The 24,624-nt window shown below is 41.6% G+C and overlaps 1 protein-coding gene across 3 annotated transcripts in view; it reads right to left on the bottom strand.

Annotated features, from left to right (window-relative positions):
• Positions 1-11,721: 11,721 nt before the first annotated feature.
• EPS15 (epidermal growth factor receptor pathway substrate 15) overlaps positions 11,722-24,624 on the bottom strand; it is a 140,936-nt gene continuing 128,033 nt past the window's right edge. For all 3 annotated transcript variants that reach the window (XM_055341670.1, XM_055341669.1, XM_055341668.1), the window contains 4 exons: positions 21,024-21,100; positions 19,309-19,471; positions 15,941-16,134; positions 11,722-13,895 (listed from right to left, as the gene is read on the bottom strand). In XM_055341670.1, coding sequence (XP_055197645.1) covers positions 13,749-13,895; positions 15,941-16,134; positions 19,309-19,471; positions 21,024-21,100 — 581 coding nt within the window. In that variant the 3' untranslated portion in view covers positions 11,722-13,748. The remainder of the gene's footprint in view (positions 13,896-15,940; positions 16,135-19,308; positions 19,472-21,023; positions 21,101-24,624) is intronic.

Raw genomic sequence — 24,624 nt, 5'->3', positions numbered from 1 at the left:
CACCCCCCTCCTCCCAGGCCAGTGTGGTGCTGGTGCTCTGGCTGAGAATGGCTGGCAAAGTCATAACTGCAGGAGGGGGCCTCATGGGACTAGTTCCCGGCTCCCAGGTGTCAAGAGCAATGGAAGACCCTCAGAGGGATGGGCCGGGGTGCTCCAAGTAAATCATATTTTGGGTACTTCGTGAAGCTGTGATTTTAAGTCCTGCTCATTGGCCATATTTACCTTATGACATCACACCCACCCCACAACTTCTTTGTAGGGGTCCCCCTTCTCCTTCTCTCCTGTCCAGCTCCATTGGCTGAATGGTAGGTGTCTCTTATTTGGCTCCGCCTCTCAGGGCACAGTGACTGAAGGAAAGGTCAACTAGAATATTTCCGTGAGCTTTTTCAAGCTAGACTGGTGGAGAAGCCCCTTCCTCTTCCGGCCTGGAGGACTAATGACAATAATCAGTGACACTCCTTGGTTACACCATGTGTTAGGAACTGTCCTCAGTGCTTTGCGTAAATGGAGTCACATAATCCTCACCTCAACCCTGGGAGGCAAGTCCTAACGTCACCCTCATTTTACAGGTGAGGAAAGCGAGGTACAGAGAAGTTAAATAACCTGTCCGCAGTCACACGGCCAGAAAATCCCGGAGTCTGGTTCCAGCATCCACCTGGGGCTCCAGGGCCCTGCTCCAGGTGGAAGCTGCTGGCCATGGGCCCCCGGAGGGGGAGGAGGGCCGCAGCAGGCAGGCGTCAGGCCGGGAGCTCAGTGGAGAAGCAGACCTTCCCAGGGGAAGGCTGAGCGGCTGAGGCCAGGGGTTTGGGGGTAAGTGAGGACCTGGCGGCCACGGAGCTGTCCCTGCAGCCTGCATAACCAATTCCAGCTGACCTCACGGCAGGGCCATCCCGGGCCTCCCACCGGCACCTCTCAGACCCCGCGGCAGCTCTGGGGACCCAGGGAGGGCAGAAGCCTGGGACCTGACGCTTCAAGATCACAGGACCCTGTCTCATGACTCCCCAGTGCCTTCATTCGCGGAATCTGAGAATCTTCCAGGCGAACTCAGCACTGGCCTTGGGTCCAGATCCCCTCCCAAGGAAGGGACCCCAGAGCCGCCCCAGGATTCCAGTCCCCAAATGTGAGACTGTCGACCTGGAGGCCCTGAGGGCTCCTGGGGCTCGGGCCCGGCTCCGGGCTGGGCCCTCCACTCTGAGAGGCCTCCCCCGCCGAAGCCCTGCGCCCCGTCCTGTGCCCAAAGCCACCCGACTGCCGGCGGCCTCTGCCGCTGGTGCGCCTCCCCAGGAGCCGTGAGTGGCCGGCGGCAGGAAGGGCTGTCCCACGGCAAGAGGTGCCATCATCCCCCTCTCCGGCACTGGCTGCCGCGTGCTGCCGCCTGGAACCCCAGCTCCCACCTCCGCGCCCGCACCTTTGAGGCCCCGCTGCTCAAGGGGGTCACCTTGGTTACCTGCGACCGTGCCAGGAGGAAGTGAACTCCGGCTCCCTGAGGCCCAGCGGGGTCGCCCGTCCTCATCCAAACCGAAGCGCACTTTAAGCCCCGCGCCCCCCAGCCGCGCCTCGGCGAAGCCTTTCCTTCCTGGGGAAGCAGGTCATGGCCGCAGACCCTCTCCCGACGCCCCCCGTGGGCTGCGACCTGCTGGCCCTGCCGGCCGCCGGCCGGGGCCCATCAGGCTGAGGCGCCTCAGGGACCCCTCAAGTCACATTTGGACGTGAGCTCCGTCCCTCCGGGAGAGATCGACCTTAGGCCCAGCACGTGGCTCTACCGCGAGCTTCCCGCAGCGCCACCGCTTTGCCCCCCAGTGTCCGGCCACCGCGCAGGTCCCCGAGCGCCCCAGCGCGGTGCTGCCCACCAGTGCTTGCCGGGGCCCAACGAGCACCACGAGGCCGAGAAAAGGTGCCGAAAGCCCCCCGGGTCTGGCTCAAGGATGGGGTCAGAAAGGCCCTGTAAGGGAGGTCATCTAAGGTCGCCCCTTAAGGATGGGACTGTCGGAGCAGAGGACGGCGCCCAGGCGGGGCAGCCCGAGCAGCCTGGCCTGTGGTGCGAGCCCTGCAAGCCCTCGACCTTGGGGTGGGGGCCGAGGCTGGTTGCAGCGACTCTCCTCAAGAACCCTGAACTTTAATCTCCAGGCGACAGAGAGCCATGGAAGTTTTAAAACAGAAAAATGACACGGTCTGGCTTGTGCTTTAGAAAAGATCTACGGGTGCGTGGAAAGGAGCGGACTGGAGGCGCCGGGAGGGTGGGGGGCTGCTGCGGGCGGGCGTCCGCAGGGGAACCAACAGCTTTGGGAGAAAATCGCCAGGACTTGGAGATGAGGGAGGGAGGAAAGAGGGTGACTCCCAGCTCTGGGCTGGAGCAACACGGTGGATGACTGCCGCTCACCGATATGGAACACAAGAGGAGGAACGGGTTTGGGGCGAAGATGCGAACTGTGGGGCTTGCAGAGTTCGAGGAGCTCAGAGCAGAGTCGTGGGAGCGGGGAGGGCGCTCGGGCTGCTCTTCTCCAGGGACGGATGGCGGGGAACCGTCTGGAGAGGAAGGGAGTGGGGGCGTCTGGGCTCAGAGAGGTCAGGACAGTCACCCGTGCCTCCGGGGAGGCCTGTGGAGATACCGACCCTGGGGAGGCGGGGCCTGGGGCGTGCAAGCAACGCACAGGAGCCTCGACGTCCCCCGCGGACTGATTTCGGAGCTCGGACCACAGGGCTCAACCCGGACCCCCCGCCGCCGCCCCAGAGGTGCGTCACCCACGGAGGGGCGGGTGCGGAGCGGCTGCGACTGGGGTGGGGGTGGGGATCCGCGTCCCCAGGGCGGGCGGCGACACGCGAGCAGCGGGCACGGGGCGCAGGAACGGTACCCCGCGCTGCTCACCCGCCGGGTGCCTGCGGTGGCTCTCCCCGGAGGCCAACCTCTCCCAGGCGGTCAGGAACGCCACGGACGCCGCCCGGGCTCTGACGGGGTCGCGGGGGGCCCCTAGCGGCGGCCCCTGCACCTGCCGGATGGCGGGACCGGCGGCTCCTCCCCGCCGCGGCCGGGCGCCTCCCTGCCTGCCGGGGATGCCGGTGTCCCCGGAGCGGACCTGGGGTCCCAGAGCCGTCAAGACCCTCCAGTAGTCCCCAGGAGCAGCTGAGGCCCAGGACGTCCAGGGATGGGCCCCAAGAGCTCACGGAGGGCGGGGGCAGCCCCAAGACCTCCCCCAGGCCCCTGCAGCCCCTCCTAAAGCCGGTCCTGCGCTCCGAGCAGGCTGGTGGTGTCCACCGCCCCCGCCCCCGTGTCCTCGGCCGGAGTTCAGATCCTGCCCGCGCCCGGAGTGGGGCCGGGGCTGCAGGAAGCAGCGCTGGGGGCAGAGGCTGCTGACAGGCAAGGCCCCGAGGCAGGAGGCTCCGTAGGAGGCCCAGCCCAGGTCCGGGGATGGAGGGATTCAGGGATCCCTGGAGGCTTTGCTCAGTAGGGGGAGGGGTGGAGAGCGGGGCGTGGGCGCTGAGAGACCATCTCCGTCCCCTTTGGGGCTGGCTCTGTATCCAAGGCACTTGTGCAACACAAACCCGGAGTCTACGAAATGGTGACCAATTCTGACATTCTCGAACGTGCCAAGCCCTAAGCCAGGTGTTTGACCCAGATTCTCCTCACATTCCATCTTATGGAGTATTGGGTGAACCTGGGTGTGCTGACCTCCCCACACCCAGGCTGCCGCCCTGGTCTGCTCTGCAGGCAGGCTGGGCGCGGAGGGCAGGGGCTTCAAGGGCTTTCTGGGCAGCTTCTCTACATGCTCCTTGGCAGGCAGCAGAGAAGATAGCACCTTTCCCCCATTCTCTGCGGACTCACGTCATGGGCTGGGCAGATCAACAAGGGCCCAAGAATGCTGCCGGTCTGACCACAATGCTGGAGCTTCCAGATCTGGAAATTCCAGTTACCTGCACCTAGGGGCCCAAATCGCTCAGCCTCAGAGCCCTGTCCAGCTTGGCAGCACTGGGCACTGCCCAAAGCCAACTTCCTCCTGGGGTCACGGGCATGACACCACAGGGCCTCAGAAGCCTGGCCTCCTCCAGCCCAGAGCCCAGGCAAGTCCCACCTGGATGTGAAGTCCCACACAGCCTCTGAACCCACAGCCAACACTACTTCCTCCAGGAAGCCCTCTGGTATCTCCCCAGTGGGGGAATCTTTCCTTTTCAGAGATTACATTTGTATCTCTTTCACAGCATTTAGCACTGCACACTTTTTAATCCTTAGTTATCACTGACCAGCCTCACTTCAAATTTCTACCTGTGAATGTGTCACATCCGGTCTTCCATGGAGTCCAGCGCCCCTGCTATCCCAGTAGGTCCTCAGGGCAGAGTAAATGAAGAAGGAACAACTATTTATCTTCTTCACGTTTTCCTCCATCTTCTTCATCTTGATCGTCACCCCATCGTTTGTCTAGAACTATGTTAGGCATTATTTTAAACTTTTCAGGTGTACCAGCTCATTTCATTCTCAGAACAATCCAATCCAGGCAGCCCCAGTGGCTAAGCGGTTTGGTGCCACCTTCAGCCCTGGGTGTGATCCTGGAGACCCAAGATCAAGTCCCCCATCAGGCTCCCTGCATGGAGCCTGCTTCTCTCTCTACCTCTCTCTCTCTCTCTCTCTCTCTCTCTGTCTCTCATGAATAAATAAATAAAATCTTTAAAAAAAAATCCAATCCTATCCGGTATTTCCTTTTACAATTCCAATTTTTATAGTTGAGGAAATGAGGCAGAGGACTAAGTAATTTGCACAAGGTCACAAAGGCCAGAAGCAGACTGAGCAACTTACCGCAAGCAGTCACCCTCAAGTCTGTATCGTAGCCCCAGCCCAGCGTGCCTGCCAGACAAGCTCTTAGAATGTACACGGTATTTCCGAATCACTTTCCCGAAGCTTATCTTTTTTTGAATCAACCCCAAGGTAGAGCGGGTGTTATTCTTCCCCTTGCTCTCCAGCCAGGCTGCCCAGTTAGAATCTGGGCTTCACCACTTGACAGATGCATGTGACCTCAGGCAAGTTAGTTGACCTCTCTCTGCTTCAGAGTTCTCATCTGAAATGGGAGTTACATAAAATGGGGAAAAGAAAAACCCCTAGCACAAGGGTTGTTGGGAGGACTAAATGAGTGAATTCAAAACACGTGTGATAGTTTTATTCAGAATCCGTGAGGAAGGAAGGGTTATCAATAAACTTTTCCTTTAAATTCAGTTAGCCAACATATGGTACATCATTGGTTTCAGATTAAACTTTTTAAGGTGACTGAAGTTTATTCTCTTTAACCATGGTTTACACACTTTCCCAAAATGTATTACTACCTTTTCTGTCTTCTAAACACAGACACAACAGCCCTTACTTAGCGATTACCTGCCATGTCACGGCGGATACGAATGAAGACTTTGTATCCACCATCTTTAATCCTCACAACCACCATGTGAAGGAACTGTTCTCTGAAAGGCTAAGAGATGGACTCATAGTCATATGGCAGGTAGGAAGGCCAGAATTTAGATGCATGTTCATAAGACTCTGAAATCTGGGTTCTTTTTACAAGGCCAGGAACCTTCTCAGGAAACTGAGATGAATCAGGGTTTTGAGAACAGCAGTTCTTGCTAAGGTCCCAGGTTTACCACGTGTGATCTCCACTGTTACTTAGGCCCAAAGGGCTGCCTTTAAGGCCAGGTATACAAAAGGCAGGCTGCTGGTGGAAGAGCAGGTCTCAGAGCCGGGGCGCCTGGCCTGGAACCTGGCTTGGTCTCTGCGGGGGGGGGGGGGGGGATTGGGGATGTCTTTGATAAGTCATTTCCATTTTTCTATAAACTCAAGTTTTCTTACTGTTAAAAGTGTTGTGAGGATTAAATAGGATGATGTATATGAAGAACCTTAGTGCCAGGCTCAGAGATGCTCCTCAGCATCCGCTACTTTTCCTCACCCCCTCTTTTCCTTTCCACAAAATAACTCAGTCCTCTCAAGCTGGGACTCGGGAGGAAACAGGAGAGGCTGAAACTAAGCCCTTAGGTCTTGGGCAGCTGAATATATTCTATATATACTTATTGGGGTGGGGGAAGAAAAATAGGTGGGGTGTTTCTGCAAAGACACAGCTTCTCCTCCATAAGGCAATCTTCTATGTTATTAACTTGGATACATAACATTAAGAGCTACCTACATCTCTTATTTGAAAAGGGATATTGGAAAAAAAGTGGCTTTTAAACATTTTATCCTGTGACCCAGTACATGCTCAAAAACAAATTATATTTCACCATTTTTTACAAAGCTGAAAAACTTACAAATGAAGTTTAAGATTTGCTTCAAAATAACATGAGAGGGAAGTTGGCAGGAATATAGATAAAATTAGACTGGATATTAATTGGCAATTACTGAAGGTGATAATTGGGCCATGGGAGTTCTATTACTGTTTACATTTTTTCCTTGCCAGTTGATTCACTAAACTGATTTCCCAACCTAACTAATGTATTACTGTTTGAAAAACATCAAGTTAGAGAGTATAAAATTAAGCACATTTCAAAAGCATTCCATTACTTCATAATCAAATTGGAGGTACCTTTATTTCCTTCAAGTAGTGTTTTCTCAAGATGTCTTTAAGCGGGTAAAAACAGTTTACACCCTCAAGCCATTACCGAATAAATACCAATCAGAAATTAAGGCTATGAAGGAAAAAAGCCTTTTAAGGGTTTAAGGTTTTAACCTGAGTGTGGTGGGAATCAATGTCCTGTTATACTGTCGGAATGGTAGGGGACGGTTTTGATTTTAGATGAATCTGACTGCAACATGGAGAATGGTTTGGAAGCAGAGGGAAAAACAGAGACTGGTGGCAAGGAGATTAGGAAGCTTTGGCAAAGTTTACAAGAGAGATGATGAAGACATGAAGAAGACATGAACTGGGGCAGTGGCACTAGGGATGGAGAGGATAGATTCGAGAGATATTTAAAAGGCAGAATTGTTCGGGCATGTTGATGGTTTGGAGGAGGATGGGTCAGCGAGAAGGCTGGGCATATATACACTCAAAAAATAGTATGATCAATGAAAGGGTGGAATCAAAGCCTGGGGGCTGAGATGCTTCACTAAGAACTCAAATTGGGGAAAGTCAGCCTCAGGAGGAGTTAACCTAGAGAGTCCACAATGGATGAAAGCAAAGATATACAAAGTCACCCTAAAGAGACGCTAGCTCTAGCTACCCAACCAGCCAAACCAGACTGTAACCTGGTTAAATACATCAATCTAAAGACCATGTTCATCAGAGGGCCAGGCAGCCCTGGCTGCAGAGAGGAGCTTAAGAGGCAGGAGGCATCCAGACACCACCAGCAAGGGAGGAGTCCAGTTCAACCAACTGTGGGTGTTCTAGGCCCTGTGGCCAATGTTGCTGGAAGTTGACGTTCTGGTCCTTACATCAGTCCCTATAATGGAAGCTCTGTCTTGGTTTTACTGATGAAAAGTCAGGTTTCTAAACTTGAAGGGCAGACCTGGGGCCAGGCTGAATTCACTAAGCAATAAATATTCACAGAGGCCTCCTGGGAGGCTGTCTGCTGGCCTCTCCCAGTCAACAGAGCCCTGCCATCAAACGGTGTGGACTTGTGAGAGCTATGCTTTTTCAAAATTTTGAGTGACAATCTATGTTTCTATTAATGCTAGAAGTAGAATACTGTGTCCTGGGGGCACCTCCTCTGGGAAGCCTTCCCCAATCTGGGCTAGAACTATTCTCTCCTTCCTCTGGGTGTCCAGCATTCCTATCATAACCCTCAGCACGCAGTATTGTGACATTAGCTGAGGGGAGGTGTTTATCCCTCCTACTGTATCACCACCGATGGCAAGGCCCTCATAAAGTCTTCTCTGTCCTTAGCCATGCACCGTGCCTAGAACACAATACATCTGAGCAAATGGGAAATGGAATGACTGATTTCCTCACATTTCCAACACTCAGACATATAGGGATTTCTGCCAGTAAGAGGTACACTATAGATCTATGCCTCAAAAGTATCCTAAGTTTTTTCAATATAAGAATTATTGAACATGGATTCTGGAGTCAGATGGCTTGAATCCTTGGGTTTGAATCCTCCCCTGGGTACTCTGTAGTTCTGGATCATGGGCAAGTTATTTAACCTTTTTATACCTCATCTTTAAACTGGAAATAACAGCACCTAACTTAAAGAATTAATCGGTTTCACATGGTGCTGGCACACAGTGTTATTAGCTTCCAATTATTATTTTTAAATAACTCTATAAGAAAGATTGGAAGTGCTTTACATTATGAAACAGAATCCACAGGTCAAGTATACAATGACAAGTTGCACGCATGGCAAACTAAATGAGTAGATTTAATAACATCTGCAGAACAGACTTGAAAGTTAGCCTCTACTCCAGTGGTTCTTCCGAGTTTAGTTCCCCTAAGCTGGCAGCTTTAGTATCATCTGGGAACTTGTTAGAAATTCAAATTCTTGGGTCCCACTCTAGGCCTACTGAAATCAGAAACTCTGGGATGGGGTCCAATCTGTAATTTAACAAGCTCTCCAGGTGATCCTGGTACTTGAAGTTTGTGAGCCACACCTTTCCACCGAACATCAATCTCTAATTGTCCTAAATCAGTCCCGTCTCTCAGACCTCAGCCACAGCCACATTTTTAGCTCCTTACCATCTCACCTGAATGAATCCAACAGCCTTCACCAGCTCTTCCTGCCTGGTTTCCCCTAAAGCAATCCTCTAAATCACTACCATTAAGATCTTTCTTACATACAAACACAAATACTTCACTCTTTTGCCCACAGACCTAAACTCTAGTCACAGAAAATTACTTCCATACTTGCTGCTTGCTAGTACACTGTCCTGTGTCCTAACCCTTTATACATAGTCATGTCCTCTGCCCAGAATGCCCTGTCCCTTCATCTGTGCAGCAAACTCTTCAAAAACTACTCTTTGCCTGCCTTATTTGCCAGAGCTTTGCCAGCACTGATAAATTATTTTTCATTTTTGCGACCTTTTTTCAATTTTGTATTTATTTTTAATTTTTTTAATAATAAACTTATTTTTTATTGGTGTTCAATTTGCCAACATACAGAATAACACCCAGTGCTCATCCCGTCAAGTGCCCCCCTCAGTGCCCGTCACCCATTCACCCCCACCCCCCCGCCCTCCTCCCCTTCCACCACCCCTAGTTCATTTCCCAGAGTTAGGAGTCTTTATGTTCTGTCTCCCTTTCTGTTATTTCCTACCCATTTCTTCTCCCTTCCCTTCTATTCCCTTTCACTATTATTTATATTCCCCAAATGAATGAGACCATATAATGTTTGTCCTTCTCCGATTGACTTATTTCACTCAGCATAATACCCTCCAGTTCCATCCACGATGAAGCAAATGGTGGGTATTTGTTGTTTCTAATGGCTGAGTAATATTCCATTGTATATAAACCACATCTTCTTTATTTTTAATTTTTTTTATTTTTTAAAGATTTTATTTATTTATTCATGAGAGATGCACAGAGAGAGGCAGAGTCACAAAGGGAGAAGCAGGCTCCTCACAGGGAGCCCAATGTGGGACTCGATCCCAGGACCTTGGGATCATGCCGAGTCGAAGGCAGACACTCAACCGCTGAGCCACCCAGGTGTCCCTTCAAATTTCTATTTAATGAAAGCAACATTGGCCATCTCCCCTATGTACTTACTTATCACTTATGGTAATACTAATAATTAACAATGGTTGAATGCTTTCATGCGTCAGAAACTATTCTAAATCCTTGTAAAGATTACATTGGAGAATGAATTAGAAAATGTTTTATAAGATGCCATGTGCTATGTAGAAGTCTGTTTCATTAATCAAAAGCAGAGATTACATGGGTTATTCTATTTATGGTATTTCTCCTCTGGCTTTCTCATCTTTAACAGAAATAGCAGGTAGTGGTTAAAACTGGAGTCAGCTTCCTGAATTCAAAGTGGCCAGCTCCACCCCTTACTAGCTACAGAACTACAGCTTAGTTAGGGCACCTCTTCTGTAAAATGGAGACAATGATGATGATTATTATATATATACTTTAGAGTTACTGCTGTTGTGAGGATTAAATGTACTAATGTATGTAAAGCAAAAGGATATTGCCTGGAGCTTGACATTATTTGTTATTATTTATCATATCTTATTCCTAACGTTTCCCAAGAGCAAATTTTTTCACACGAGATGAGACAAAGCATGGTAAACTGGAAAGAGTATCATGTTTTAGAATCAGAGAGACCAGAGTTCAATTCCTGGAAAATCTACTTATTAGCCATATGATCTGAAGAACATTATTTTAATTTTTTTGAGCTTTAGTTTACCCATTTCAAATAGAGGCTAATAATAGTATTACTCAGGGTTGTTGTAAAGATTAAACAAGAAAACACAAAGTGCTTCGTTTAGTGCCTCACACATGTATTCAACGAGTAGCTTTTTTTCTTTTTTTTTTTGAGACCTCATTAGTTTATTATAAAAGAGAAATGGAAATTATTTCCATTTCCAGGTGAAAGATTTCAGAATTTCAGTGAAATGGGCAGCTTTCTTCACATGAAAATCAGTTCAATACATACATACAATTTAGTCTACATACTTTCCGAGAATGTCACCATCACTAAAGAGATAATCCATGTCATGCAGAATTGCTCTGGTGCCTCCATATTCTGGGAGAAGAACTTTATCTCCAACTTTCATACTAACTGGTTGAATCTCTCCACTTTTCCTTTAGAGCCTGATCCAACAGCTACTACTGTTACTTGCAATACTTTTCCTTGAGATTTTTCTGGAAGCATGATACCTCCTTGTGGTTACAGTTTTGGCTGCACTCCTTTCAACTAGAATTTGTCAAAGAAGGAAAGAAACTTTCTAAATGGCCTGTCCTGCCATACTCTGCTCTCGCGCTGCCACAAGGAAACCAATAGCTATTTTCACTATTAATAATAACACAGCTGACTTTATTTAATTAAAATAGGTAATATTAAAAAGCTGCCAAAATCAAATCCTTCAGAATGATCCTATTATGATATTCATTAGATGACGACAATAAGGATTAGGGAAGTTAAGTAAGTTTCTCAAAGTCCTCTTTCTCAAAAATGGTAGACTAGGGATTCTATCCCAGGACTAAAGCATTTTTTATACTGTGGTGCCCTCCTAGGGTCCACGTCACAAATCCTCACTCAACAAATATGTACAAACCATTTATGTTTCAGGCACTGTGGTCACTATGCACATACATTTTCTATTTTTCTTTCACAGAAATGGGACATGAGAACTAAAAATAACAGTTAACATTTATTATTTATTCTACACCAGGCACTGTCTCAAGCACTTTACACATATTAATCTGTGCTGACTGTATATGTACACCTCCTTGGACACAGCACGCACATAACAGAGAACTGCAAAACTCCATTTAAAATAGGATGTATAGATAGTATGCTTTATTATTTAAATTTTATTGTTCTTATAATTACAGGCTACAGTTAAGAAGTCTGAAACAGAGAAAATTCTATAAAGAGAGCCCAACTAAACTTGAACGAGTCTGTAGAAGATGGTTAAAACTTTGTAAGTACTGCCACTGAGCTCTCGGGAATACTTGTCTGTCCTTTTAAATAAAGCACAGGCTCTGCAGCCAGAGTCAATGACGTAAAATGTAATCACAGATGACTCTCAAACATTCATCCTACATAAGTGAGCATGGAGAGAGAGAGTGAGAGAGCAAGAGAGAGAGTGAGAGAGAGAGATTTATATAACATATACATACTTTAATATTATATTGGTCCACTGAGTATACATATTTTAACAAAAGATAAGAATCTATGTAATCCAGTTAAACATACATAAGATTAGGGTACACTTATTACATTGAAGGTTGTTGTTTATAAGTTACAGATATTTAATATTTTCCAGAGTGGTTTTTTTAATAAAAAAAATATTTTAAAAGCATTTCAAACATCTATTCATTTTCCCAGTGCAAAAGAAGTTATTCAAGTCAACTTACCTTTATCCTGAAGTGTAAGGGGAAGGAAACAAAACCCGACACCACTACTACCTATCACAGCTCCCAACACTACCTTCTCGATCAACTTCAGCAGTATATCCTTAGGCCACTGGATTAGTTTATCAAAATTAAAGCCTTATGATTATGATTCAGCCCTTGCTTCACATGTATGACTTTTATGCTGAAATGTTTCAATTTATAAAAATAGAAAAAAGTTAGTTATGCAGGAACGTGGTGTGAGTTTGCTTTAAACTACAGAAGTCCAATCGTGTGTGGAGAGAAAAAAAGCACCATTTCAAGATTAAATGAATTCGATATTTTGGAATTTATTCACAGGCTAGGCAGTAAGTTACTTTGATTAACACAGATCAATACCATCTTGACTTGGTGACCACAGAGACTTTTAATTAGTTTGTAGGTGCATTTTTCTTTATCTTGGTATTCAATAATACATTATCTAAGTAACTGATCTTAAAAGAAAACTAAGGTTATTCCACAACTTACAGCCTATATCACAGTCTACTTCAAACTCAGCTTGTCTGCTAGGTCAGTTTTACAGAAGATAGGCTTTTAATACATGAAGAGCTTTGACAATCTGATAGGTCTCTTCTCTTCCAAATTAAAAAAACCAAGATTTTTCTTATTAGCCTGCCAATTTTATAGGTAAAAATCAGGAAGGGGATAAACTGTTTTATATCATAAAGATGGACAAAAATCAATAATATGATGTAATACATGTCACTTTGCTTATTTGTATTCGGTGAAAGTTTTTACATTCACCGAATGAAGTAAGTGAGCCTTCATTAAAGAAAACAAAAAAATATATACAAAAGTTTAGAGTACCTTCCAGTTCTCACTTGCTAAAAGTTTCTTCTGCAAAGTACAAAAATAAACCTACCATGAACTAAAGGGGATAGACAGTGCCATAGCAATAGTAGAACGGCTGCCATGTTAAGACTTTTGCTTACCTTATACTGATGGATATATGTTAGGTGATATATTTTTTCCACTGTCTAGCACTTAAACTTATGGAGAGGTATCTGTTTATCTAAAATTCTTCAAATCCAGAGAAATTTTTTAAAAAATATATTTCACATATGAGGCTTTAACATTTTTATTTAGGAAAAGATTGAGTCTGAAGCTATCATGGTTCAACCTTAACACATCCCTTTTTCAATAGTGGAGTCAGTTTATGCAAAGTATTTTTCCTTGTCTATAAAAAACAAGTTGAACAGTATTTTAATTATAAGGAAATATAAACATACATTTTAAACTAGCCAATTTGCAGTATCATAAAAGAAATAGGACGTTCTTTCCCTTCCCCTCCCCAAACCATTCAAATCAGAGAAGAATACTTGCAAACTTTAAGAAACCCACTGGCTATCATCAGAGTAACTACAGAACAAGGGGTAGCACAGGGATGAAACTATTTCTCTATATTCCAGAAGGCAGAAGCTTGGGTACTCTAGCTTTACAAGTAAAAGTAGCACAAGCAGGCAAAAGCTCACAGTAAATGCACATCAGAACAGGAGCCTGGGTGAAGTTGTCTGACTGGGTTACTGCTTTTACGGGTGGAGGGGTGGGGGAAGACAAATCTGAAATGGAGTGAGAAACAAAAACAAAAAAACAAAAACAAACTTTTGTCACATTTATAGGAATCTCAAACCTTTTATATTCCCATGCTCATAGGTAGTTTTGATACACACTGTAAAGAGCTTCAGTATTCAGGAAGAAGAATATTGTATGGTTGACAAAGGACAGGAGAATTCTTCATGCTTCTGAGATCTCAGATTTGCTGAGTGCAATAGCCAGTTCTAAATCTTCCTGCTCTTGCTGATTTAGTCGGGCAAGCCTCTGCTCTTCCTCTCTCTCACTTTCCCTCTTGGCCCATTCAATCATATCTTCTTCAGAGGGATACTGCCATTTAAAAGATGGATGAACAAAGAAGTAAGTTAAAGAGTAAAACAAATAAAAAAGCAAATAAGTAGAACAGTTGTTACAAAGGACAGTCACTACTTGTTTCACTAAAGAACGCTGGGAATAGTCTTGTTACCTGTTAAATTTTTTTTCCCCCTGAAAACACATTTAGTTTTACCAGTTATTAAATGGAGTTTAATTTTTAAAATTATTGTAGTCTACTGATAGAAAGTCTATACATAAATATTGAACCACTTTTAAAAAGTAGAAATGCTTAAGGTGAACTAGGATATTTACAAACAGGAGTGCTAGCCTTTTATTCTAATAAAATGCAAAACGTAATGCAAAACGTTACTTCAACTTCAGGAAGCATCCTCACATGATCAATCATTTCAACTTAATTCCACTGGTGATTTCCTATCTTATCCTTGCTCTCAGGTACAGAAAAACTAAGGAGCAAAGAATGTGCTGATTTTGTTATACATAAAACAAGAAGTACTGGGTATAAAAAACAAGATGTGAACCAAATTATTTTTTTAGTGCATTATAAAGATTTTTGCAGGCACTGGGAACTTTTTGACTTGGTCTAAATAAAACCATATGCTTAACATTAACAAAACCTTAAATCTTAACATTAGGTCAGGGAAATATTTTTATCTCCCTAAAACAGCAACATTGGCAGATACTAAATTAATAAATTTTACTTGGTTTGAAGCCCTGTCATATGGAGGAATACCATAACAGGATGAAAGGAAAAGAAACTGTCAGGCTTTTGAAAACAGTAGTTTTCCCCCCAGTAATTAGAGGGACTTTAAAACTTACAACACTTAACAAAACTTTCATAATGAAAAAAGGGAGGCAGGCATTTTTTATTATGAGTTGCTTTATATTATACTATGTTGAAACTTTTACGTATGAAATAAACAAAATGCTTCTGCTATTGTTCAAGACTTATTCCAACAAGATTTTGACTTGCTGAAATTGTATTTAACATATTAGGTACCAGAGACAGACCGTTACTTTATATTAAATATAGAGGATTATAATCTCCTACAGTGAGTAATTCTGGATTCTTTGCTCGAAACAACTCAAACTCTACCAAAAGCTAAGTCAGTATAATTCTGACATTCCATTTTCCAGTATTCAAAATATTGATTCTATTCTACTCTGTCACATTCAGAAGCTGCCAATGGAACTTACAGTACAGACTCAAAAGTTGGAAAAATAAACAAATAAATAAAGCAAGCCAGCCTCATTTTTATCTGAACGATGGACTATATATATCACTGCTTTATGTCTCTCCAGAGCGACACCTCCATAGTTGGTTGCCCCATTTCTGTGATCTTTTGGCCCTATCTATGTGTTATCACAGCACCTTTCCATTGTTTCTACTGGTGTGCCTCTGGAAGAATGCAGAGTAAATATGGAAGGTTAATGAATTAGAACTGTCCAAATAAAGACTGTTTAGCTCTTGACAACTGTATTTATTTCATAAAATCGACATTTATATTTTAAAAACACTACTATATAAAAACCAGAGTTTCGCTTTTCAAAGAATCCCTGGCTTTATCCTCTCATATAATAATAGTTGCTGGCAGGTCTCTAGAAATCATCAAAACTTTATACACAAACACACATACACAGTTACAAATACACAAGCTCATTATTGCCATTATTCATCCAGTGGGCAGACAGCAAATGATTCTCTAATGGTCCATTATCCATAACAATTTGCAAAACAGTAACTGTCAAGATTTTATTTATATTGTTTACTAAGACTAAAAGGGAGGGTTTGCAAAACAAGTGGTATACATCAACAAAGACTAAGACTACTAAAACCCTTTGTGCAATGGAACAATGTTAGAACCCTCAAAAGAGAATCAAACAGAAATTTTGGTTGGGGGAGGAATATAGATCATTTTTAGTATATCGGTAAATTTAGTTAAAATGATGCAAATTTGGCAGACTCCAAAGTAATCACTGAAAACTCCTTAAACTGTAAATGGAAAGATTTTTCCCCCAAACAGCCCATTCACAGTACTTACAGCACTGAAGTTAGCAAAATTGCTTGGGTCAGCCTCTTTATTGGTAGTGGTAGTAGTAGTAGTAGTAGAAGTGAATGAATCGCAAAACATATCAGGATCTTTTTCTTTGGGGCTATCATTGTCTGGGAAAGGCTGAAATGGATCATTCAGTTTAAAAGGATCAGAAGAATCCAATTTGTTGATGGGTCTTTTCCCTGGATCAAAATCATTACAATTAACAAGCAAATATGGCAAACAAACACACAAGACCATGAACACGCAGAGAATTAAAGAACTGGGAGTGGGGGAATGGAGGTAAGGGCCTAAAGTACGTTCTTAAAGTATGGTCTTAAATGACTACACAAATGGTCTGTCCTCAAATTTTTCACATAATCTCTTAAATACATTGCAGCTCTATGTAGCTAAATGAAAAAATAGCAAAAGGGAATGGAACGGGCCAGGAATCGTATTTATACCCAGAGTGTAAACCTTGTCTTCACCAAAGCAGCATGTTCTCAAGGAGAGAGAGGGAGGAAAGGATGAAACAGGATGAGGATGACAAAAAGACAGAAATGGCCTCTGCTGTTGTTTTTTTTTTTTTTTTTTTTTTGGCCTCTGCTGTTGTAATCTCAGCCTGATAACAACTAACTACTAGAGGCAATAGGAACAAATGACCTTTGAAAAATGACCATATTCTTCTGATTTTTCTCTAGATCTACATGTGACACCTGGGAACACAATGAAAACTTATCTTGGAAAACCTCACTTACTTTTTTGCCATCTACAATATTTCAAATTGAAGAATAGAGAATGTTTTGAAGCTCGGGGCCTAAATCTTTGTGGTTGTGGATAAACTAATCTTTGACCAAACAACAGTAGTGTTGCTGAACTCATTTTGAAACAAGTTCTCCAATTTTAAAGTCTTAAACTTACTTGAAGGAAAATTATAATTACAGGTGTTAAAATATTTTCAAATATGTACTTCTCCTAAAATGTGTTAAACTGGTAATAGCAATCATAACAAAGTCTTTCCATGAGTATAACATCTTACAAAAGATGTTCATATCTCATATCTTACTAGATCCTTCCAACATTCCTGGGAAGGTAGGCAAATTAGAGTTACTGCCACCATCTAACAGCTCAGGCAGCTGAGGCTCAGACATACGAAATTACACACTGAAGATCACAGAGCTAGTCTGAAGACATCCAGAATTAGCACCCAGATCTTTAAGCTCCCAGTCCACTGCTCTCTCCAACAAACCATCCTTTTTGCCTTGATACTTCGATAGTGATACATGCTTACTTTGCTGAAGATCCTTAGATCTATTTAATACAGTAGTGTACTATTTTACTTAGGATTTAAAAAATAACTTTGCTATTGCCATCCTACAGGTATAAAAGTTAAATGAGCAAACTCACTTTTTTGTTTTTTTAAAAAAACTTAATTCCAGTACAGTTAACATACAGTGTTATATTAATTCCTGAGGTGCAATATAGTGATTCAACAATTCTGTGAACTACTTATCATAAGTGTACTCTTAATACTCTTTACCTATTTCATCCATCTCCCCACCCACGTCCCTTCTGGTAACCACCATTCTGTTTCTATGGTCAGTTTGTCTATTTTTTCCCCCTTTATCCATTTGTTTTGTTTCTTAAATTCCACATATGAGTGAAATCATATGGTATTCATCTTTCTCTGACTTACTTCACTTAGCATTATACTCTCTAGATCTATCCATGTTATTGTAAATGGCAAGATCCCACTCTTTTTATTTATATTCCATGGTGTGTGTATATATACATACATATATGTATATATATATATATATACAACTGTGTGTGTGTGTGTGTATATATATATATATATATATATATATATATACACACCCACCGTTTATCTTTCTTTGTTCTTCTATTGATGGACTCTTACCACGGTTGCTTCCATAATTTGGCTATTATAAATAATGCTGCCATAAACACTGGGTGTGTGTATCCCTTAGTATTTTTGTATTCTTTGGGTAAATATCCAATAGTGCAATTGCTGGATCCTAGAACAGTTCTCTTTTTAACTTTCTGAGGAAACTCCATTCTGTTTTCCAGACTGGCCACACCAGTTTGCATTCCCACAAGTGCACAAGGGTTCCTTTTTCCCCACAAACCCACCAATACTTGTTATTTCTTGAGTTTTTAGTTTTAACTATTCTGAGAGTTGTGAGGTGATATCTCATTGTCGTTTGGGATTTGCAGTTCCCTGATATGTAACATTGACCATCTTTTCATGTGTCTGTTGGCCATCTGTGTGCTTTTTCTGAAAAATGTCTGTTCACGTCTTCTGCCCACATTTTAGTTGTATTGCTTGTTGACTCATTTGTTTTTTAATATATTTGACAACCTTAGCCTCTAGCAATATAAGATATAGGCTACTTTTCCTTAAAATATAGAAATCACTTAATTTGTTTACCTGATTTTTCAACACATAATTGAATATTAAAAACTGTACACTTTAAGCCAAAAAAGACAAAACTCATCAGCCCAAGAAATACCATATGCAGGTTATTGTGAAAGGCAAGCATAAAAATCTGTAACTACCGTGGCTTAAAAGGAATTACCAAGGAATCGTTACCAAGGAATGATACATGATTATTAAAATAAGCATGTACCAGATGTGTCTTCTCACATAACAGCCTAAGAAGCACTACACCTACTTAGGGGATTGCCTTGTTAGCCATTTCTCATCAACTTTATTATCTTTGTTAAAAACAAAACAGTAAAAACATTAAGATTTGTTCCTGGACCAAAAAAAAAATTACTTTTATAAAATAAAGGAGTCTCTTATTGAGTGAAGTAAAATATTATTTTCCTTAAAGAAAAACAATACATTCCTTTAAATCACTATGTTGCTGAATTCTGGATACCAAAAAGGCCATATATTTTAACATAAAAGGATTTAAGGAAGACTTCACATTGAGCAGTAAAAGAAGGAGACTTCAAATTAATCTCTTCTTACAGAAATTAATTTAATTAAAGCACCAAAGTGAAGGAAACTTGTGCAAATGGTAATCAGTGAGTTTCCAAAAAGCAAGCCATTTCAATGATACTGTCCTCTTTCCATTTACTGCCTCTCTAAAATGATTTAAAAAGAAATGAGCTCTTGCCAGAAAAGTACTTCACATTACAGATGCTGGCTTTCTAGGTACATGTCTGTAATTCTGTACTGAGGTCAGAATAGATGACAATAGCAGGCTTCTGCCATGTTTTCTGACTTGTTTTGTTTAAAGCCCATCATCTACGTCAATAAGGCCGACACCAGTATTTTTCAGGAAGAAAAAAGCATCTCCTAATACACCAAAAAGTTGATATATTAGGAAATATACCAACTCTCATACCAGGTGGTGGTGGACAGGGTCTTGTTGGAGTTCCAATCTTTGGTGGCAGTGCTGGGGGTACATCTTCACCTTTGACTGATACTTCCTCAAGCACATTTTTTTTAATGGCCATATTGCTGACAGAGCTCAATGTGGCTGAATTAAAGGGATCTTCATTATTGACCTTTGTTTGAAAAGAAATGTTTATACATGGTTATATAAATTATACCAATCAAAATATACATGGTCATGTAACATTTAGAAGAATGATCTTCAGTATTATGCAGCTTTATTTATTTCAATTCTGACAACAATGACATGTTAACCTCTGCATTTGGGGCCAAAAGGGAGAAATTTTTTAAAAAACTGTTCTAGGGATCCCTGGGTGGCGCAGCGGTTTGGCGCCTGCCTTTGGCCCAGGGCGCGATCCTGGAGACCCGGGATCGAATCCCACGTCAGGCTCCCGGTGCATGGAGCCTGCTTCTCCCTCTGCCTGTGTCTCTGCCTCTCTCTCTCTCTCTGTAGGACTATCGTAAATTAAAAAAAAAAAAAAAAATTTAAAAAAAATTAAAAAACTGTACTACATGAATAGTGATTATAACATCACCATTGATGTTTGATATGATCATACCAAAACAAGCCAACTCTGGATTAAAAGTTTTTCAAGCCTCAGGCAATACAAAATCACCTGAGGCCTATTTTAAAGGGATGATATATTTTTCCTCAGATGAGTATCTGATCCAAATGATAAAGGAAAAAATACTGATTCCACACTTCCCAATGCACTTAAATAGAGGAAAGACCTAATAATGGCAAAGAAAGTGGCATCTTGAAAAACATTAAAGACAACGTGAAAGTCAATTTTTAAAAGCAAATTGATCCCATGGAACATCAAGTCTTAATGTGGATCTGAAGGCCCTGCCTTTCTAATAATGAAAGATTCACTTTTGTATAATGAATCAGACATTAATGATTTTAGATCTCTTTAGGCCAACAATTTCTACAGTATTACTTATATTGTGGACTGGACGTAATTCTGTATTTGGGGAGCTAGACACTGTGTTGTAGGATGTTTAATAGCACCCCTGGTCTCTATCTACTAGATAAGAATAGAACCCTTCCCAGTTGTGACAACCAAAAATGTCTCTAGACAATGCCAAATAATTGAGGATGAGGGGGAGTGAGGGGGGATAACATACAGCTGAGAACTGATGATGTAGACAATTTCACATATACTAATTTTACTATTTTGGCCTGAATCAATTCTAGAGCTATACTGGAAAATAGACAGTGGACATACAGAGCTGGACTATGTGTATTAATTATCCTAATACTAACCCTAACAGCTTCAAAACATAAAATGAAGTAACCAATGCAGAGAAGGTGGCATGAGTGCCCAAATTTTACAACTATTGACCCAGACAGTCAATAGGGGAAAAATTAGTTCAACTGGAAGAAATACATTTACAAAGGCAGAAGACTCTAAAAATGAAGTTGTTGAACTAACCTGTCAGCAGAAAATTGTAATTACCTGTACCATCGACATAAGTCTTTATGTATAGAAATATGTCTACTTTAATTACAACTTACCTATCATTTCTATCTGAAATCAACATTTACGGTAATTTATTGAAATCAAGTTGTGATGTCTGTGAGGAGGTCACATAATTGGAAGAAAGGATTGCTCCAGTGGTGGAAACACATTTTTTACTTTCCCACTAATCATTGCAGATTACCTTTGACAATGTGCTGAAATCAGCAAATCCATCCTCAAATGATTCACTTCCAAAAACAGAAGCAAAGGGATCTGTGGCTAAAATGAATAAAGAAAATCAATACAACAGGACAGAAATATATCAAAATTTCATGTCCTTTTTTGGTTATTAACATTCAGACCGATAAAAGTATCAAACCCTAAATATCAGTTCCTGAATTTATGACTTAATCCACGAAGACAGTGAACAAATTGATACCTCTCCTGCAACACACATAATACATTCTTTTGTATATATCAACTGATGAATTATTTCACATCAAAAACAAGAAAATTAACTCTAGATTTAAGGCTTTGGAATAAATGTCAAATAATATAGTTACCATGCACTTAAAGTATTTCTAATAAAGCCATCAAAAAGTCAGAAAAGCTAGATTCCATTAATTCCACATTAACATACTTATCCTCCAGGGTGCATTTTATTATTATTTTTTATTATTATGTTTTTCAGGGTGCATTTTAAATGTGAATTCATCCATGAGCCTGGGATAATCTCTAATTGCCACAGCAAGAAGTGATTTCTTCTGTGAGGCAGTGACTGCATTCTAGTTTGTACTATGGTTATCTGTGATTGATATATCACCATTATGATAGATCACCATTATGAAATTGTAAAGTCCTTAAAACAGTGTAGAAGGCTTATCTGATGAAGAATAAATGGTCAAAAACATTTCTTGAATATCAGATCTAAGAAAATACAGTTCTTACCCCCAAAACCTCACAGTCTAATGAGAAATATGTAAAAAACAACAAAACAATCTTAAATGAGCTATTAGAGAGGTATGAAAACCCTGTAGTAGGAGTCATTAACTGGGAGAATCAGGAAAAGTATCAAAGAAGCTATTACATTTGGTCTTTGAAATAAGGAATAGATCAAGGTGAGAAAGATAAAGACATTCCAGGCAGAGGGAAGAGTAATTGCAAAAGCAATTATTTATTTAACCTACTCCCAGACATGAGAAGTTATCTGATCCATCACAGAACAAATGGATTAACATTTTTGGCTGGAATGAACAGATCTACTTTGAGATAGGTTTCACCTATCCAGACATAAAGGCTACCAATAAAGCCAAAGAATATTTATAGGAATTGTTAACTTGATTTAGGAAAACAGAAACAAAGGAAGAAAGAGAAAGAGAACTGCAAGAGACAGGATAAGGGCACACACTGAAAAATTTTCCTCATTTTCCCTCAAATCTTCATCTTTACATTAAATCGGTTTTATTTTTTTATTTTTATTTTTAAAAATATTTTATTTATTTATTCATGAGAGACACACAGAGAGGAAGCAGAGACACAGGCAGAGGAAGAAGGAGGCTCCACGCAGGGAGCCCAATCAATGTGGGACTCAATCCCGGGACTCCAGGATCAGGCCCTGGGCCAAAGGCAGACTAAACTGCTGAGCCACCCAGGGATCCCCTCAAATCGGTCTTAAAACAAGTGTGCCCATATAGCCATTTAAATGTGTAAAGTAGGTCTTTACTTCTAAAAATCAGTATACCACAGGCATAAGCTGAAGAGAGGCAAGAAGGTATATATTACTTTTGCTTGCTTTGTTACCAAGACAGTCATGAGTTGGAGGAAGTAAAGAGGGCGGGAAGAAGCATAAAGAAAATTAGTCCTTTAGAGATACACCTGAAGAGAACAACTCTGAGCCTGAAGAGGATGCTGAAAGTCCAGAGTTACAGGAAATTCTATAGCTTTAGCCATAAAAGATGCTTTTATATAACTACATATCTAAGTCCCACAGCCTGGGGCCCAGTCTAGTCATGAGTGTTGTTTTTCAGGCTTTCTTTTCTTTCTCCTTCTCTGTTATTCTTGATGCCACAGCAGTTGAGGCACAACCAGGGTGCAGATGCTCTCCTGATTAGTAGAAAGGGGATGAGGGAAAAGGAGTTGGCTCTTTTCACTAGAGGGAACTAAAAAATCTGCTTCATGGTGTTTCTCTGCCACAGCTTTTATAAGTCATAACACATATGTCAACAGTGTGGAGTTAGGTCAAGTTTCACTAAAATATTATGAAGTGTACACTGTGAAAGACATTAATAAAATACACAACATTTGTATATAAAGAATATGCTACTTGTGGTTTTACTAGAGTTTTTCTACACTTTATTCATTAGAATAAACAACCTATTCGGCATTGGTCCAAACACTGGTGAATGTGTCCTGGATGAATGACAAAGCACTTTTGTCCAAATTGGAGAATTAAGACTTTGGCAACAATTTCCTCAGATATTGATCATGACTGATATGAAGTAGAGTTCTGTCCAGAAACTGGAAAGACTCACTGAGTATGAACTTATCCAGACCATGTGCTGAGGAGTCTCAGAAATATCTGGAGAGGAATAAGCAGGTGGCTTTCTTCCTCTTGATCACATGGGAGCTATAGACCATCAGAATGAGGCTTTAAATACGAATGTGATGTCACTGACACCTTCTTCTTCCCAAGAATAAAGGTAATTAACACTTTGGAAAATTACATAAAAGTGTAATTTTTAAAATCACCTATAATTTCATTATCAGAAATAACCCTTATCAATTTTTTTAGCATGCTTCTTTTAACAGCTTTTTTCCTTTAAAGCTACATTTTACACATATCACTTTTTATCCCTACCTTGATTTAATTCATAGCATTCATGAGTACTTTATATATTTGTTTCTTGCCTATCTTTCCCATTTAAGCCCTATAAAGACAAGAACTTTGCTTTGTGCTATACTGTATCTTAAAGGCCTAGAAAAAGGTCTGGTAATAGAAGATGCTCATATTCATTGAAAATGGTGCGAGAAAAGGGGGAAAGAAATTGTCTACTTATTAAGGATCTTCCAAACAGGTATCATAATATTTCTTAGCATAACCAGCTGACCAACAAGGAATAAAGGAAGCCAGTTTTAAGGCTCACAAATAATAACCAAGAACAGGTATCTACCAGAGAATCCTGGGAAAAGGAAGAAAATGTTTTTCTCCATGACCCATTCACAAGCCATGAGATAAAGTTCAAACTCACAGAAAACCTTTAAGAGATACTCATGAATAATCTGAGGTATTGGTCATTAATAAAGAATCCATTTTCTCAAGCTAGTCTCCAAATCATTCACTCACTCACTCACTCACTCACTCACTCACTGACCCACTCATCCATCAAATTTACTAATTATCAAGGCTGGGTACTAGAGATTTAAAGGAGAATAAGACACAACACTTACCTTCAAGGAACTCACGATTCAACTGAGTAATATATATATATATATAATATATATATAATATATACGTATATATAATATATACGTATATATATATGTATACAACTGCTACACAGCAATAAATGTTAAAGTTCAAAGACAGTAAAGGAGAAGCAACAGCTAGTTTATGAGAAAGAGGCCAAGAAGACTTTCCAAAAAAGATTTTACTTTCTTTTACTTACGGACAGAAAGGAGGTGGAGAAAAAAAGAGACATATACACACTACATCCAAATATACAAATACACACCTGCTCATGCACACACATTTTTCCATGCAAAAAATAAGTGGCCTTGAAGAGACAGTCATTGTCTGTGGTTTG

The sequence above is a fragment of the Nyctereutes procyonoides genome, unplaced genomic scaffold, assembly GCF_905146905.1.
Source record: "Nyctereutes procyonoides isolate TBG_1078 unplaced genomic scaffold, NYPRO_anot_genome, whole genome shotgun sequence".
Lineage (NCBI taxonomy): Eukaryota > Metazoa > Chordata > Mammalia > Carnivora > Canidae > Nyctereutes > Nyctereutes procyonoides.
The sequence above is the reverse complement of the archived record's forward strand: the minus strand, read 5'-3'. Positions and strand labels throughout refer to the sequence as shown.